The 17,830-nt window shown below is 46.7% G+C and overlaps 1 protein-coding gene across 2 annotated transcripts in view; it reads left to right on the top strand.

The window, feature by feature from the left end:
• The window catches only part of LOC146350860 (homeobox protein vent1-like), a 32,658-nt gene extending 15,723 nt beyond the window's left edge, over positions 1-16,935 (top strand). The window contains exons 3-4 of one of the 2 annotated variants that reach the window (XM_084845914.1): positions 913-1,003; positions 3,441-3,754. In XM_084845914.1, the coding sequence (XP_084702040.1) occupies positions 913-975 (63 nt within the window). In that variant the 3' untranslated portion in view covers positions 976-1,003; positions 3,441-3,754. Of the gene's footprint in view, positions 1-912; positions 1,004-3,440; positions 3,755-16,577 lie in introns of those variants that run through there. The other variant, XM_084845913.1, reaches the window with a different exon arrangement.
• Positions 16,936-17,830: the final 895 nt, after the last annotated feature.

The following is a 17,830-nucleotide window of genomic DNA, read 5'->3' as shown; positions in this document are numbered from 1 at the left end:
AGTGGCTCCGGAACCGCTGGAGCATTCTAAGGCCTCCTGTGAGGCCTTGGAAAGGCACTTGATGGATAAAATTGATTGGATCAGGAGTGTTATTCTGTGCGCCGTGGATCCAGTTAGTGAGCAAGAGGCGGCCTGTGGCAAACCGGTTTTGTGGGATCGGTTCCAGCTTCTTCCTTCTGATGAAGTGTACAAGGTCCTTTCATCTGTAAGGCTAACCACCTGCTTGCTTGATCCTTGCCCATCTCGACTCATTATGAGCTGCAGAGAGAGACAGGGTGAGGGGATCAGGGCATGCCTCCCTTGAGGAGGGAGTGATGCCATCAGCCCTCAAGGAGACAGTGATGAGACTGCCCTTAAAAAGCCCTCCTTGGATCCCCAAGTCTTGAACAACTTTAGCTCAGTTTTGAATCTGGCATTTTTGGGCAAGGTGATTGAGCGGGTGGTGGTGATGCAGTTGAAGGTACACTTGGAAGAAGACAATTATCTAGATCCATTTCAATTAGGCTTCAGGTCTGGGCATGGGACAAACGGCCTTGGTCGCCTTGGTGGATGATATGAGGAGGGCTCTGGATAGGGGCAAATGCTCTTTCCTTGTTCTCGACCTCTCAGCGGCTTTTGATACTGTTGACCATGGTATCCTCCTGGACCGCCGGAGGGGTTGGGCATTGGAGACACCGTATTACAGTGGTTCTGGCCCTTCCTCTCTAGCAGGTACCAGAGGGTAGCACTGGGAGAGGAGGTTTCGGACCCATGGCCGCTCACTTGTGGGGTGCCACAGGGTTCCATCCTCTCCCCAATTCTATTTAACATCTATGTGAAGCCGCTGGGGGCTATCATCAGGAGGTTTGGCGTGCGGTGTCATCAGTATGCGGATGACATGCAGCTCTACCTCTCTTTCAAATCTTCACCAAGGTTGGCCATAGAATCCCTGTCCAAATGTCTGGAGACGGTGAGTGGCTGGATGGGGAAGAATAAGCTGAAGCTGAACTCTGACAAGACCGAGGTACTTTTGGTGGGAGACAAGAGGAGGTTGGGGGATGTTGATCTGGTGTTGAATGGGGTATAGCTACCCTTGAAAGGCCAGGTCCGCAGCCTGGGGGTCATTTTAGACTCCCAGCTGTCCATGGAGGCCCAGATGTCAGATGTGAGCCGGACAGCGCTGTACCAACTCCATCTGATACGGCGGCTGCGCCCCTACCTTCCTGACCATCTGCTCTCTTCAGTAGTGCATTCCTTGGTGTCCTCTTGTCTAGATTACTATAATGCACTCTACGTGGGGTTACCCTTGAAATTGGTTCAGAAGCTGCAGCTGGTGCAGGACACGGCAGCTCGCCTGATTAAAGGAAGCCGCTGGCGTGATCACATCACTCGGGTGCTGAAAGAGTTGCACTGGTTACCAGTTGTTTTCTGGACCAAATTCAAGGTGTTGGTTTTGACCTTTAATACCCTATATGGTTCTGGCCCAGCCTATCTCAAGGAGCACCTCCAGCAACACCAGACAGGCCACTCAAAAGATCAGCCTCGGATGGCCTTCTCTCTGTCCCATCAGCCAGGACAGCTAGGCTGGTGAGGATGAGGGAGAGGGCCTTCTCTGTGGTGGCCCCCACTCTGTTGAACTCCCTCCCTTGGGAGCTCCACCATGCCCCCACTTAATGAGCTTCCACCATGCATTTAAAACACAGTTCAGGCAGGCATTTGGGGTGGGTTAGGGTATTTTTTAGAAATACGGTGTTTTAATGTGGAATTTTATTGTTTTAAACTGTTGTATTATTGTATATCACCCAGAGTGGTCGGATGACCGGCCAGATGGGTGATTAAGAAATTTAATAAACAAACAGTTAAACTATGGAATTTGCTTCCACGAGATTGAGTGATGGACACCAATTCGGATGGCTTCAAAGGGGATTAAACAAATTCCTGGAGGAGAATGCTGTCAATAGCTACTAGTCCTGATCGCTATATGCTACCTCCAGTATCAGAGGCAGTATGCCTGTGTACAGCAGTTGCTGGGGAACATAGGTGGGAGGGAGCTGTTGCACTCATGCCCTGCTTATGGGTTCCTGGTCAACAGCTGGTTGGCCATTGTGTGAACAGAATGCTGGACTAGATAGACCTTTGGTCTGATCCAGCAGGGCTGTTCTTATGTTCTTACCTGTGCCTGTAGTGACAATGCTGGATCCAAACTACAAACCCGATCCTTTAGGAGGAGTGCAGTTGCTGCCAGAACACATTGAACATCACTTAGCTGGGTGGAGGAACCACCCACTAACAGTACCTCCATCTTGTCTGGATTGAGTCTTGGTTCATTGGCCCTCATCCAGTCCAAGTACAAGACAGAGGTGGGGTGTGAGCCCTAACACACTGAACAAGTCCTTTGAATCATGGTTTTCAGCACTAATGAAAACCTATTTCACAGAATGCCAACTCTCTCCCATCCCTCTGCCAGCCAACTCCACACACACACACACACACACACACACACACACACACACACACACCTCTTTTTCTCTCTTACCCTGGATCACCACCCACACATAGGCATATCACCCATAGGCATGTTCATGCTCTCTCTCTCTCTCTCTCTCTCTCTCTCTCTCTCACACTCACACACACACACACACACACACACCATGTATCCATCATGCAAACATGTATACACACATGTCCCTCCCTTCTCTTCACTGCAAGTACATGAAAACCCACACTTAATCTTTTGCAAGATCCCCTTAAAATCCCCCTGAACCCTTTCTCATTTCCATCTGTTTTCTCATACACATGCAACCCCCATCCATTCAGACGTGCAAGCACACGACCATCGCAACTCCCAGGTTGCTCTCAGATAGATCCCCCAGCTCCCACTGGCTTCCTGCAGCTCTCCCTGCACCCTCCTAGTTTCACTCTGAGTCTGGCTTCCCTGAACCCACAGCTGGCTTGCCATCACCCTTCCTAGCTCACCTCACCTGCTCACCTGCTGCTCTCCCTGCTGCTCTCTTCAGCAGCCCTCTGCCCCTGCTTACCAGAGAGGAGTTTCTTCTCCTCCCCCCCTCCCGCTTCTGCTTCTTCTTCTTGGTGGCTGGGGGTGCTGCAGAGGAAAGGATCAGAGAGCAGCTGCTCACCATCTTCATTTCCTTAGAGTCTCGAGCCCCATATGTGGATGAAGGGCATTCATAGGAAATGAAGATGACAGTTATTTGAGGCCCTCACTTTGCTCTGAAATGATCCCAGCTGCTGGTATGTGTTTTGTTGTTGTTATCTTTAAAAAAAAGTGGGAGGGTGAGGGCACCTTGGTGGGCACCCATAAAGGTGTCTGGGGGTGCAGTGGTATGGTATTTTTGTGTTTTGCTCCAAGAGGCAAATAGCTCTCTTTGTGTGTTTATATGGGAAATGACACTTGGTGAGGAAGAGTTGATTTATTGATAGGATGCTGCTTCATATTGCAGATGGATAATGACCCAAAACATACAGCAAAAGCTACCCATGAGTTTCTCAAGGCAAAGAAGTGGGATGTTCTTCAATGGCTAAGTCAGTCACCTGAGCTCAACCCAATAGAGCATGCTTTTCACTTACTGAAGACCAGACTGAAGGCAGAAAGACCCACAAACAAGCAGCAGCTGAAGGCAGCTGCAGTAAAGGCCTGGCAAAGCATATTGAGGAGGAAACTCAGCATTTGCTCATGTCCATGGGTTCCAGACTTCAGGCAGTCATTGACTGCAAAGGATTTTCATCCAGGTATTAAAGGCGATCCTTAAGTTTGAAATGATGTTGGTTTGTTCCATTACTTATGAGCCACCAATGATGGGTGTGTGTGTATGCCACTGGCTGGCCTTCCTGAATGGTTAGTGCCCCACTTTTGTCAAACACCTTGAATTACAGCTGAAAGTCCTGACTTTGCTCCCATCTGGGTGTGCTTCCTTTCAACTTCAATGTGGTGGTGTACAGAGGCCAACTGCCAAAACAGTTATCCTTGCTGCAATATTTCTGGCCCTGACTGTATATCCTGCCTTTCCGACTTCAACAGAGGGTCAAACTGTTCCAGCACTGTGGTCCCAATCCACCCCTCTGCTGCCATTAACATTTTAAAAAATAGCAGGAGATCCTGTTCAGAGTCTTCTGTATCATGTCTACTTTGGTTCACTGAATAGAACAACTACCTCCCAAGTTCAGTTTTTGCACAACTCTTCCAGTTGTATTGTATTTACCTTTACTTGGGAGTGGCGAACCAGCAAATAAAACAAAGAAACAAATCTTGGGTTCGGTGGGGCTTGCTTCCAGGTAGGGCTGCACCCTCAAAGGCTCCCGCTGAGCCTGGTAACTCACCCTTACGCTCCAAAGCCTTTGGCCTGACTCTCACCTGCAGTGGGGACAGGTTCAGCACCACGGACAGCTTCCTCTTCTCGCTGGCACCGGGACCCGGTGCTTCCAGAAACTTTCTTCCAAGGCTTGCAGCTGCACAGCAGAAAGTGTGGCGCAGCCTCAACCCTGAGGGGTGGTGCTGGGCTCCAAGCTGCTGCTGGCTTCCCAGCCTTGCTTCGGCTTGACGATTCTCTGAGGGAAGCAACTTTTTTAAAAAGTCGGCTAGAGAAACTCTCCACAGCAAACTTTCCAGATACCCCGCTCAGAAAGATGGAGAAGTTTCCTATGTAGCGACCCATCTCATAACAGGCGCCAATAAATTGGTCTCGGCATCGTAAGCTGCAATCCTATATCCAGTTTCCTGGGAGCAAGGCCCATTGAATGCAACAGGGCTTACTTTTGAGTAGACATGTATAGGGTTGCACTATTAACCTTACAATTCCGAATCCATCCTGGCTTGACCTAAGAAATTAAGAGCACGATCCTATGCATGTTTAGACAGAAAAAAGGCCTACAACTCCCAGGATGCTGGGCATTGTAGGCCTTTTTTTCTGTCTAAACTTGCATAGGATTGCACCTTAAAGCATCGTGCTGGACTAAACCAACGGCCTCTCTTCTCCGGCATCCTGTTCCTACAATGGCCAGTCCGGGTTCGTCCTGTCCTTGTGGCTGCCTCACCGGGATTTAACAACCCCCCCCCCCCGTGAATACCCCCGTGTGATCCCAAGAGGCCTCCAAGCCTAAGAACCTTGAGTGCAGCTAATCACCTCTTTGGGCTGCTGGTAGTTACCTTTTACTGATCCGTTGTGAAGGCTCTCCCCACCTGGTGCCACATTCACTCTTCTCTTCCCCCGTTACTGATCAGGAGCCTCGCTTTAGTTTTCCTCCAAGAGAACCATTTGGTTTGGAGACTGAACACAGCAGCGATTGAAAGTGAGGCCTTAGCAATCACAAACCAGCCTGGCTACTCAGTGGCAGTGGAGGCTAGTAGCTCCAATTTTGGTGGGCTGTAGATCCATTCTGAGTTTCAGACAGAACCAGCCAGTACTCTAAAGGATCTATCCAAATGAACCTATTTTGGGGATGGGAGTCAGCACCTTGGATAGCTCCTTTAGAGTTCTGACTTGTTCTTACTGAAACCCAGCGTGGATTCACAGCCTCACCGAAATTTATTTTATTTGTTTATTTCATTTCTATACCGCCCAATAACTGAAGCTCTCTGGGTGGTCCACAAAAATTAAAACCAAATGGCACACAATAAAACAATATAAAATATACAGAACATTAAAACCACAATATAACAATACAACTACAATAAAACCTAGCAGCAGTGCAGGAATTTAAAATACAGATTTAAAACAGCAAAGCTAAAAGTCTAGAAAGCTAAAATGCTAAAATCATTTGGAAAATAAAAAGGTCTTCACCTGGTGCAGAAAGGAATACAATGTAGGTGCCAGGTGAAACTCACTAGGGAGCTCATTCCACAGCCGGGGTGCCACAGAAAAGGCCCTCCTCCTAGTAGCCACTCGCCTCACTTCCTTTGGCAGGGGCTCACAGAAAAGGGCCACTGAGGATGATCTTAAGGTCCAGGCAGGCACATATGGGAGGAGGTGATCCTTCAGATAACCTGGCCCCAAGCCATTAAGGGCTTTAAATGTTAATACCAGCACTTTGAATCGGGCCCAGAAACGGACTGGCAGCCAGTGCAGCTGAAAAAGTACTGGCGTAATATGGGCTCACAGGCCAGTCCTGTGAACAATCTTGCTGCCCCATTTTGGAGTAGCTGAAGTTTCTGGACCAGCTTCAAAGGCAGCTCCACGTATAACGCATTGCAGTAATCCAGACGAGAAGTTATCAGAGCATGGATAACTGTAGCTAGGCTATCTCTGTCCAGATAGGGGCGTAGTTGGTATACCAGCCTAAGCTGATAAAAAGTGCTCCGCGCCACTGAGTTCACCTGTGCCTCAAGTGACAGTTCTGGATCCAAGAGCACCCCCAAACTACGAACCTGATCCTTTAGGGGGAGTGCAACCCCCTCCAGAACAGGTTGAATATCACCTAGCCAGGCAGACAAACCACCCACTAACAGTACCTCTGTCTTGTCTGGATTGAGTTTCAGTTTATTGGCCCTCATCCAGTCCATTACCATGCCCAGGCACTGATTCAGAACAGCTGCTGCCTCACCTGGGTTTGATGAGAAAGAGAGGTAGAACTGGGTGTCATCTGCATATTGATGGCACCTCAGCCCACACCTCCGGATAACCTCCCCCAGTGGTTTCATGTAGAAGTTGAACAGCATGGGGGATAAAACAGAGCCCTGTGGAACCCTGTGGCAAAATTGCCATGGCACAGAGCAATAATCCCCCAGCACCACCTTCTGGAATCGGCCATCCAAGTAGGAGCGGAACGACTGCAGTGCAGTGCCTCCAACTCCCATCCCAGACAACCTATCCAGAAGGATACCATGGTCGATGGTATCGAAAGCTGCTGAGAGGTCCAGGAAAATCAACAGGGTCACACTTCCCCTGTCCCTCTCCCGGCAGAGGTCATCCCACAGGGCGACCAAGGCAGTTTCCATTCTAAAACCAGGCCTGAAGCCCGACTGAAATGGATCTAGATAATCTGTTTTATTCAAGAGTGCCTGGAGCTGTCCTACAACCACCCGCTCAAGCACTTTGCCTAGGAAGGGGATGTTGGCCACTGGCCTATAATTGTTAATGTCCTCTGGGTCCAGGTTAGGCTTTTCCAGGAGTGGTCTAATTACTGCCTCTTTTAAAGTGACAGGCACCACTCCCCCTCTCAAAGAGGAATTTGCAACCTCCTGGACCCAGCTGGATATCCCCTCCTTGTTTGAGGTAATAAACTATGAAGGGCAAGGGTCAAGCACACAAGTGGTCGATTGGACTTGGCCAAGCACCTTGTCCACATCCTCAGGCCTCAATAACTGAAACTCATCCAATAAAACTGGACCAGACGGTGCTCTGAACGCCTCTACCAATGGAACTGCATTGATCGTGGTGTCCAATTCATGACGAATCTGAGTGACTTTATCTTCAAAGTGCCTTGCAAATTCATCACAGTGTGCCACCACGGGTTCCACTGTCTCTCTTCCTGGCCCAGATTGTAACAGGCCACGAACCACTCCGAAAACCTCTGCTGGACAACACTGAGAAGGTGCAATGCTGGTGGAAAAGAACTGTCTCTTCGCCACCCTCATCGCCACAGAGTAGGCTTGATAGTGAGCTCTTACCTGTGCTTGGTCGGACGCAGCACAAGTTTTCCTTCACCTGCGTTCTAGCTGTCTCCCCTCTTGCTTCATTGCCTTCAGCTCAGGTGTACACCAAGGAGCTGGCCGGGCTGTGCTCCGAGGGAGAGGGTGCTTGGGCGCGATCGTGTCAACTGCCCGAGTCATCTCTGCATTCCACAGAGTGACCTGGGCTTCGACAGGAGTACCAGCCATACCAGCAGGAAAATCCCCCAGAGCCCTCTGGAATCCATCGGATTCCATTAGCCTCTGGGGATGGACAATTTTAATAGGTCCCCCACCCTTGCAGAGGGGGAAGCCTGCCAGGAGTCTAAACCTCAGCAGGAAGTGATCTGACCATGACAAAGGGACATATGTTAATTCCTCCACTTTCAGATCACCAGCCTCCTGCTCAGTCGAGAAAACCAGATCAAGCATGTGTCCTTTTACATGTGTAGGGCTGATGACATGTTGGGACAGCCCCATGGTTGTCATGGTGGCTATGAAGTCTTGAGCCACCCCGGATACAGTGGCCTTGGCATGGAAATTGAGATCCCCCAGGACCATCATCCTAGGGTTCCTCAACACCAAGTCTGAGACCACCTCTGTCAGCTCAGGCAGGGAGTCTGATGGGCAGCAGGGTGGGCGGTACACCAATACAATCCCTAATCTGTCCTGGGTACCCAACACCAGGTACAAACACTCAAGATCTGCACTTGAGTGAGCAGTAAGCCTAGAGAGAGGGATTGAATTCCTATTGACCACGGCAACGCTCCTCCCCAACCCTCGAGTCGGTGTTGGTGCTGCACTGAGTACCCAGGAGGGCACAACTGGGAAAGAGAGACCCCTCTGAGTTCCCCCACCCAGGTCTCAGTAATACATACCAGGTCAGCCCCCTCATCCACAGTCAAATCATGGATGAGGGAGATTTTATTTTGGGCCGACCTGGCATTCAGCAGCAGCAGCACCAGACCCGAGGGCAGACTGGTAAGGCCGCCAGGAACCATCAGGTTGGGGGAAGAACCAGACGAGGGATAGCCATAAGGTGTCTAGCCCCTCTTCTCCTCAGCTGGCCTGTTAATCCCCCAACGCCATACCTCCCCCTGCCCATGACCACAGTTATGGCGGCACCTCCCCGACCCCCTGAGTTGCTCAATGGTCCTCCCAGGCACATATTAAAATGTTAGGATATAAAATATATGACAGTATAAAAGAAGATAAAAGAGAGCAGCAGCTAAGAAGGAGCAAATAAAATCTATGTTTGCCCCTTTCTCCGTGGTCTTTACAGCTGCTGCCCTCGGCTGCTGCTATTTGCTGCTGGTATCTGTGGCGGCGGATGTCTCTGGAGAGGCGGGGGGTGGGTCTTCCTGTGCTCCTCCGTGCATCTCCAAGCGCGACCCTAAGTGCGCACTTAGCGTCACACTTGGCGCGGTGCCGTGGGGCTGCCTCTGGCAGCCCCACCTTAAGTACCTGTTTGGCAGGGGCAGAAACAGGCTCAGGGTCCACCTGGTGCAGCTGGTCCTCCTTCCCACAGGGTCCTTGGAAACTGGAAACTGGAACCACCAGTCTCCACTGTCTTGGAAAGAAGTCCCAGGGAACATAATGGGGGAAACTCCTTAGCAAAAGTGCTTGGGATCAAGCTTTAGAAATGGTAATCCTATTAAACTGAAGGTGCCAAGGTTCCAGCCTGTCAAGTACGCTGACTCGCGTCAGAGCTCTCAGGTTCGTTTGGAAGCGGGCTATGGGAAGCAATGGGAACGCACTCGGTACATGCTCAGAGGCACTGTCACCTTCACTAAGATAGCCCTTAAGGGCACAATCCTATGCATATTTAGACAGAAAAAAAAGGCTGGCTGAGGAATGCTGGGGGTTGTAGGGCTTTTTTCTGTTTAAACATGCATAGGATCTTGCCCTAAGAGATTCTGGAGCTGAACCGCAGAGCACTGAAAACTGTCCAGTCCCAAATGCCTCTTTGATTCGGGCCCTTTTAGTCTGTGACACTTGCGCGGTTCAGCCCTTGAATCCTACCTACATTTCTTTCTTTCCTTGGCTCAGACTCGTCACCTTAGGGACTAGTCTTTTGATCAGACGATTGGAAGGGTCGAATTAAGTGATGTGATTCGGCAGAGACAACGGTCGTTTGAGCCTGAAAAAAGAACCCCCTGCGGGTCGGTTTCGACTGTGCGTGGCAATTTCTGAACCACCCCCAACCCGGCCTAAGGGCTGGTGCATTTCAAAGTAAACACCCATGGGTGTGTTTTTGCAAAGCAGATCAAAGGCACACCGCATAAAACTCGGCTCACGGGCAAAGCCTGTTGAAGGAACTACTCCGATAAGGGGGGTGGGGGCGCAACTTTTTTTCTTTTTTGACAGTCTGAAGTGTGTCTTGGGTGACAGTGACAGAAATAAACAGCAGCCGACGCTTTGCATGGATGTTCTGTGAGTAAATAGTCGCCGCTTTATGAGTTTAGAAGGGCTGGAGATAATGAGACTGCATGTTTCGCAGTTGTGATTTGGAGCGGGGCAAGAGATGCTAAGCCTCGGACTTCAAAAGAAATTCCTGCTGCGCAGTGATGCTCAGCGCTAGAATTACATAGCAACTGGGCTAACCCTGTGATCCTTTTGATTTCCTACTGCAGTTTCACGGTGTAGCAAGTTCAAATATAGGCTCTCTGAGCACCACCTACTGGACAAGGAATAAATCACAGCTCGGATCTATAAAGGCCCACTCAAGTCTAGTAAGCCTCCAGAGGAATTGGACAGTCCTCTATTCCAGTTCTTCCTACCTTGCAAAAATACCCCTCAAGGAAACACATTTGGGATACTAAGCTTAAAAGGTTTATAATACAACGCTCTCATTCCATGCTGCAGAACAATCCCATGGTATTGTGGTAACAGTACGGGCAGTACCTTTATGAAGACCAACTAAAAGAAGTCAGCAAGCAAGCTTTCAAGTTCATCAGTTCTTTATCAGGCGAGATCTTAAGCCAAAACAACAACAACAACAACAACCCAGAAAAGCCTCAAGCTCACCCACAACATTTGTGCAATGAAGTCTTATAAACATTACTTGAGAGGATGTCCCGTTGAACTTGATGGGGTTACTTTTGAGTAAACACACACAAACTCAGGCTGCAAGCCACTTGTAAAATGCCAGCCTGGTTTCAATCCATTTTCAAGGGTTGCTGATGTTTCAACCAGCCACTACAGCTATGCTTTTAACAGTACTGTGCCATGCAGAAATGATGAGGTCAAATATTTTCACAGGAAGTAAATCAACATTATTTTCACGTATTAATTTATTTATGTTACATTTATATCCCGCCGAAGGTGGCGTCCATGATGCTACTCTTCTCCATTCTATCCTCAGAACAATGCTGTGAAGTAAGTTAGGCTAAGAGTCAGCGACTGGCCCAGAGTCACCCCGTGAGCTTCATGGCTGAGTGGGGACTAGAACCTGGGCCTCCCCAGTCCAGCACACTAACCACTACATCACACTGTCTCTCTGCTGATTTCTGCACATCAGCCTGCTGTTAAAGGCACAAGGGCAGGTTTACCTGTTTTTTCCCTGATCATTTGGCAAGCCTTCTATTCCCTGCTCTGTTGATGGAAGCATATGCCTAGACAAGGAGCAGCCTTCCACAACCTGGTTCCTTCCAGATGTGTTGGACTTCAGTTCCCATAATTCTCAGCCAGCATGGCCATTCCTGGGTGGGAATTATTGGAGTGACAGTCCAATATATCTGGATGACACCAGGTTGGGGAAGCTGGCACAGAAGGTGTGTTTATCCTTATCATCATCTTGTATGGAATGGGCTGTATAGTCTGTGATGTAATTGCTGTTAATTTTTGCATTGCAGTCCATTGTGGTTGTGTATATGTCAATACACACAGTAATGGGTTAGTCTTGCAGTTTGTGATTATAACTGTTAGGTTCATATGTTCTGCTTGTAAGAGGTGGCTCATATTACTTCGCTATGTTTACATACGGTGTAGAACTCAGGTATGGGATATCCTGTCTAGTTGTCATAGTATGTCAACTGTACACAGTCTTCATAGTTTCAGAGAGTATCTTGCACTGAAATAAATTTCAAAAAGGTTTGCATGAGCCCTTGTAGAGGCAAAGGGAAAGGGACTGAGATGAACTATATTCTAGTAAGAAAGTGTTTTACCTTTAATATGGCTTACCCTTTTTTGATCTCTAACAGTCAGCCAACGAAATTCTGGGATCTTTAAAACCTGGGAATTTCTGGGATTTTTAAGTTTGGTTTATGTGGATGACAAAAATAAGGACATTCGACAAAGAATTGGGACAAAAAAATAGTGTGGATCAGTGCAATCCTATGTATATCAGAAGCAAGCCCCATTGGGTTAGATAGGGCTTACTCCCAAGCAACTGAATGTAGGATTGCAACCTTAATTAACACCTCTCCAGGAACAAAGGCCTGGACTCCATCATCTGTCCATGTGGTGTTTCCAAATATTACACTAAGACAGAGAATTAGTGATCACACCAAGCATTCCCTTAGCAAACAACAGGCCTTGGCTACATCTTACACTCTAAAGATAGATCTGTCTACCTATCTATCTCACACATAACTTCATTTCATTTCTATACCTGCCCTATAGCCAGAACTCTCTGGGTGGTTCTCAAAAATTAAAACCCAAAATACAACATAATAAACACACAATATAACATCTTTAAAATACATTTTTAAAAAACAAACAATATAATACAGCTAAAACCAGTTACAATACAATACTAGGACTGATAAAAACAGCCGACATTAAAAGCCCCATCGTATGATATCAAATGTCTGGGATTTTAGTATTACTAAAGTATTACTGGGAGTATTACTAAATGTCTTATTTAGTAACAATGAATTACTAAATAAGGAATCCACTGGTGTAATGTTTGATAGCTGAAGTTGAATTCTGTAGCTTTATCTGTAAATGTTACAGAACTAGATTAGTAAATGACAAAGGATTCTTTCTTAGGTTTTACATGAAATGGTGTTTTATGTGAGCCTTGCCAGAGGAAGTTCCATTTTTAGCCTCTATTATATGTCAGGAAAATGAAAGTAATGGAATTCAATCCAAGCCATTCATTCAAATGAATAGTAAGAAATTAGGACACAGTATGGAGAATGTGGCAATTCTGCCTCTTAACAGTCCTTTTAGAAATATAGCTTGAGCTTTAAGGCAAAAAAGCCATTTAGAAAGCAAAGCTACTTCGATTAGATAACTGATGAGTCAACATTTGTTCATATTATCTTTAGACTTACAATTTGAAACACAATTGAAGGAGTAATTGTTATTGTGTTGCAATTTACTGTTGATAGTGATGTGATAAAACAAGGACTGCCTCCAAACTCTATTATCAGACTAACACAGGAGAAATCCCATTAAAAAAACCACACCCAAATCAGAAAGGTGGTATTGTTATTCCAGTCTGTAAACCAGAGGTCTCACATCTTTTTCAGCCCAAGGACCAAATTCAGTTTTGGAGAAGCTCTCCTGGGTTGCATTCCAGTGGTGGGTGGGGCCAAAGGCAAAAGAGGTATGGCCAGAATAAAAAAAAATGCAATCATATTTTAGCTTCAGGGCACAATCCTATGCCTGTTGAGACAGAAAAAAAGTTGTATGGTTTTTTTCCTGTCTAAACAGGAATAAGATTGTACCCTTGGGGCGCAACCCTATGCGTGTTTAGACAGAGAAAAGTCTACAATTCCCAACACTCCCCAGCCAGCATTAGTGCCAGTAACCAAGTCTTGGGAGAGGCATTTCAACCTTTTAGGACGGGGGGGGGGGGGGAGTGTCTCTTTCAGCTTAAGTGAAGCTGCCCTTGCATAACTGGTGTGAAGAAGGGTTGCCAACTTACCAGAAAGTCCAACCCCAATCTGCTTTTGTACCGTTTGATATGGAGAAACCAGCATATGACACTTTTTCCTAGCATGGAGCAAAAGATGATCCTCTTTGAAATTGCTGCATAGCTGCATAGCTGCTGTTGCAGGCATGGTGAACTGGGCCACTTGAGAAGTTGGCAAGACAAGGAATAGAAAACACTGGCAATTAGATGGTAGGATTACTTCAGTTTTTTCCCAACTTGATCCCAAAGACCTTTACTCTGAAACAATGAGGAGGGAGCATAGTTCAGTGGTAGAGCATGTGCTTTATGCAGAACACCTGAGCTTTTCATCCATGAAGGATCTAAGGATTAACAGGATCTAAGGCTGGACAAAGGCCTTTCTCTTCTTGAGGCCACCAACAGCTGCTGTCAGTCAAAGTTGACAATACCTGGATAGATGGACAAATTCAGTGGAGGCTGGTGGCTACAATTTCAGTAGGGCTGTAATTCCATTCTGAGTTTCAGTCAGAACCAGCCAGGATTCTAAAGGAGCTACCCAAGGTACCTACCCCTATCCACAAAATAGGCTCAGCATCTTGGATAGCTCCTTTAGAGTTCTGGCTGGTTCTGACTGAAACCTAGAATGAATTCAGACCCCACCGAAATCGGAGCCACCAGCCCCCACTGGACAAATAGTTTGACCTGGTATAAAATAGCTTCCTGTGTTACTAATGAAGCAATTGTGAGTTGAATGAACTTGCTTAGGATTGCACTCTTTATAACAGTCTGCTCCAACGTGGTGCCTCCAGATGTTTTGAACCCCAGCTTCTATTCCTGAGCATTGACCATGCTGGCTAGGGATGAAAGAATTTTTAGTCCAACATTTCTGAAGGTTGGGAAAGCCTGCTTTATAGGGAAATCTACATCCACTTAGCTTCTTGGTAAGCGTTTGCTTAGTGGTAAGGGAATCCAGAAGATACGACATTATTTCTAGAAGCAGGATTATGAACAGCTGAGAATGAAAAAACAAAAACATTTGAGTTGTGAAAGCCAGAAACTTAAACTTTTCACAGCATGGAAGCCAACATGACCTCTTGCTGATGTCTACAGAGTGAGGTGAAGGAGTCAGTAAGAAACTTGCCAACCCTAATTCTACCTCAGCCTTCTGAAGAGCCTTTAATACCACAATCCTATCTGTGTTTACCCTGAAGTAAGCCCCAGTGTGTTCAGTAGAGCTTACTCCAAGGCAAGTGTCCATAGGATTGCAGCCTAAATTACAGAGAAAAAGTATATAGGCAATGAAAGGCGGTGTATGCTCCCATGTGTGTGCAGGGAGCCCTATTCTGCAATACCCTACCATGACTAAAAGGTAAGTTGTCACTTTCTCCTCCCCCTTGATATGTGCCTTTAAAAATGATACGTTAGGCAGAATTTCTACAGGTGATTTTTTTTCCTGCAATGGACTCGACAATGATAGAAGGAGAGACATCTGTTTAATTTTTCCTTGTTGCACCACCATTAAAAGCACAACCCTGCTGAGAAATAAAATGAATAGTCTAAGGGTGCAATCCTATGCAAGTTTTAGACAGAAGAAAGGCCTACAATTCTCAGCATGCCTCAGCCAGGGGCATGCTAGGAATTGTGCTTTAAATATGCTAGGATTGTGCTTTAAATATGCATAGAATTGAGCCCTAAAGCTCTTTAAGGAACTGGCAGGCCTGGTCTGTCTTTAGACCAGTGGTAGGGAATCTGTGCTCCTCCAGATGTTATTGAACTACAACTCCTGTAATTCCTGACCATTGGCCATACTGGCTGGGGCTGATGGGAGGTGAAGTCTAACCACTTCAGGAGGGCCACAGGTTCTCCACTGCTTCTTTAAACTAATCTGCCAGGTGTCCCCAGATGTGTTGGATTTGCCGCTGCCAATCCATACAGCTGATGGAAATGATCACAGGTTGTGCAGCCAGTGCAGCTTACTGGAGTGAGCAGGTGGGTGGGGAAGAATCCTGCATGTGTCCCTGGAATGCTTCTCTCTGCTGTGATATCCAACTGGTATACAACTGTATTTGAGAAGAGGCGACTGCTACCATCTTTCACAGGGAGATTTGAGGGGCTGCCTGCTGGCTTTATTGTGTTTGGCTGCTGTTGCTATGGATTGATTTTATGGCCTTCTGAAATGTGTTGTTGTTTGTTGTTATGTTTTTAAGCTGTCTTGTGAGCTTTGGCGGACTCATTAAAAGAAAACAAGAACAAATCTAGGGAACAAATGAAATAGACAAACCAAATGTTTCCTAAAGCTGATGGGCTAGCCCAGGGTCAGCCAACCTGGTGCGCTCCAGAGGGCTTGGACTACAACTCCCATCATGCCCGGTATGCATGGTAAATGGTAAGGGATTGTGGGAGTTGTAGTCTGAAACAGCTGGAAGGCACTGAGTTACCTACTCTTGTACTCAGCTTTCTAATGGTCAGACATATGAGTGTTTGGCCATCGCTTTATTTTATCATTGGCTGAAGATCACTAATATCTGACATCACTATGCCATTTCTCTTTTATTTTATTTTCAGTGCTTCCAATAATGTATGTTCTCTGGGCAGATTACAGACAGTTAAAAGTAAGGCTGTGTGCAAATGGCCTTTCAAAATTCTCCACCCTATTTGTGGGCAAAGAAATTAGGGGAGCAGATTTCACTGAATCTCTCCAAGAGGAGGAGAATTTCTCCAACACTTTCTCACAGGTAGGGCTCACTGTTGACAGGATTTGTAGCACAGTTTATTTCTTTTTTCCTCAGGGATTTGGGGTTTTGTGTGTGTGTGTGTGTGTGTGTGCTGCCACTGCATGTGGCAACAGCATCAACTGTGTTGGCTGCCATTTTGCATCCACCACAATGCAGGTGTGTGTGTTGTGTTTAGCTCCAGAGAAGAGGTGGAGCTAGTGCTGTGTCTTAGTCTATCCTCCAGTTTCCTGAAAGTTTTCTTCCCACGTCAAAGAGGCTTCCATACTGATAACATTTTATAATTTATTTTGAATTTATTTTGATGGTGTTTTTGAACTTACCTAATCACTGTGAGGTAGACAAAGGGGCTGTGTGTGTTTGCTTTCTTTCTATTATACATCTCTCCATTGCTTTGCAGTCACCGAGGCTGTCTGGCCTTCCTGATCTGAAAAAAGCCCTACGGGAGGAATTACCTCATGATGTCTTCCCCTGGGCTTTGATTGAAGTGCAGGAAGCGGAGGAGGCTACCGGCTGCCAGAGAACTGGTTGTACAAGGAAAGGCAGGACATTTGTTCATAGTCCTCAGCCACTTCACAAGTAAGGTAGCATAAAAACGTCAAACCCAGCCCATGAGAATTTCTCCAAACTTTTCTTCTCCTTTGAATATCTTTTCAAAAGCAGTCTCTTTTCTATCAAATTGAATGAGAATGGTCCAAAAAATGTGGAAGAAATTTTTGGCACAGCACTAGTTAAAATAATATAATACATTCTATACTAATGATGGCATTGGTTTATATGTTCTATACGGGGAATTATTTTGATGCATGATGTATAAATTATTTAAGAATAATAATTTAGATTATGTTTAGAGGCAATATCATTCCATTTCCAGTGTTCAGACTGTGAATACCAAAATGACACTACACACACACACAAAAGGGAGGTGTCACCATGCTAGGGAGAACCCCACAAGTTTTGCAGAAGTACTAAACATCCATAGGGAAAAAACCCTATGGGGAGGAAATCCAGATGAAATGACTGTTTGTGGGGAGGAAGTGGGAGGATGATATGGAATGGAATGGTGTAGCTGCAATCCTGAACAGGGAGCATTTCTTTTTATGCCAGATTCCATGTAAGACACACCACTGTGGCCCAGTTCTCATGATCACAGAGGGAAATAAGCCACAGTGGACAGCCTGGAAAGCCACTGCCAGTCAGTGTCAACAGTACTGGACGAGATAGGCCAAGGGTCTTATCCAGTATAAGGCAGCTTCCTATGTTCCTATTGTAGGTCACATGACAGGGAGGATTTGCATACTTGCCCTTGGAAGCACAGCTTGTCATGTGGTGTGAACCCAGCCCGGGTGGCTTGTTGCTGTGGGTAACAAGTCACCGAGGACTCTACAACAACCCATGGGTTCTGGGTGGCTGGTTACCCACTGCAACGACCCACCCCGTCTGGGTTCGTATAACACGACAAGCCCTGCTGCTGAGGGTAATTATGCAAATTCGCCCGGTAGGTGACTGGCATGTGTGGGGGGTGGGTTGGTGATGCAATATGCTACCATGGCTTATTTCCCCAATGGTGATTGTGCAAACCTGGTCACTATGATCAAGAGATGACAACAGAAGCCATCAATGGAAAACCATGGCAGGATTTCTCACCGTGAG

The sequence above is a fragment of the Heloderma suspectum genome, chromosome 3, assembly GCF_057233095.1.
Source record: "Heloderma suspectum isolate Gila_16-S chromosome 3, 16-S_ref, whole genome shotgun sequence".
NCBI lineage: Eukaryota > Metazoa > Chordata > Lepidosauria > Squamata > Helodermatidae > Heloderma > Heloderma suspectum.
The sequence above is the reverse complement of the archived record's forward strand: the minus strand, read 5'-3'. Positions and strand labels throughout refer to the sequence as shown.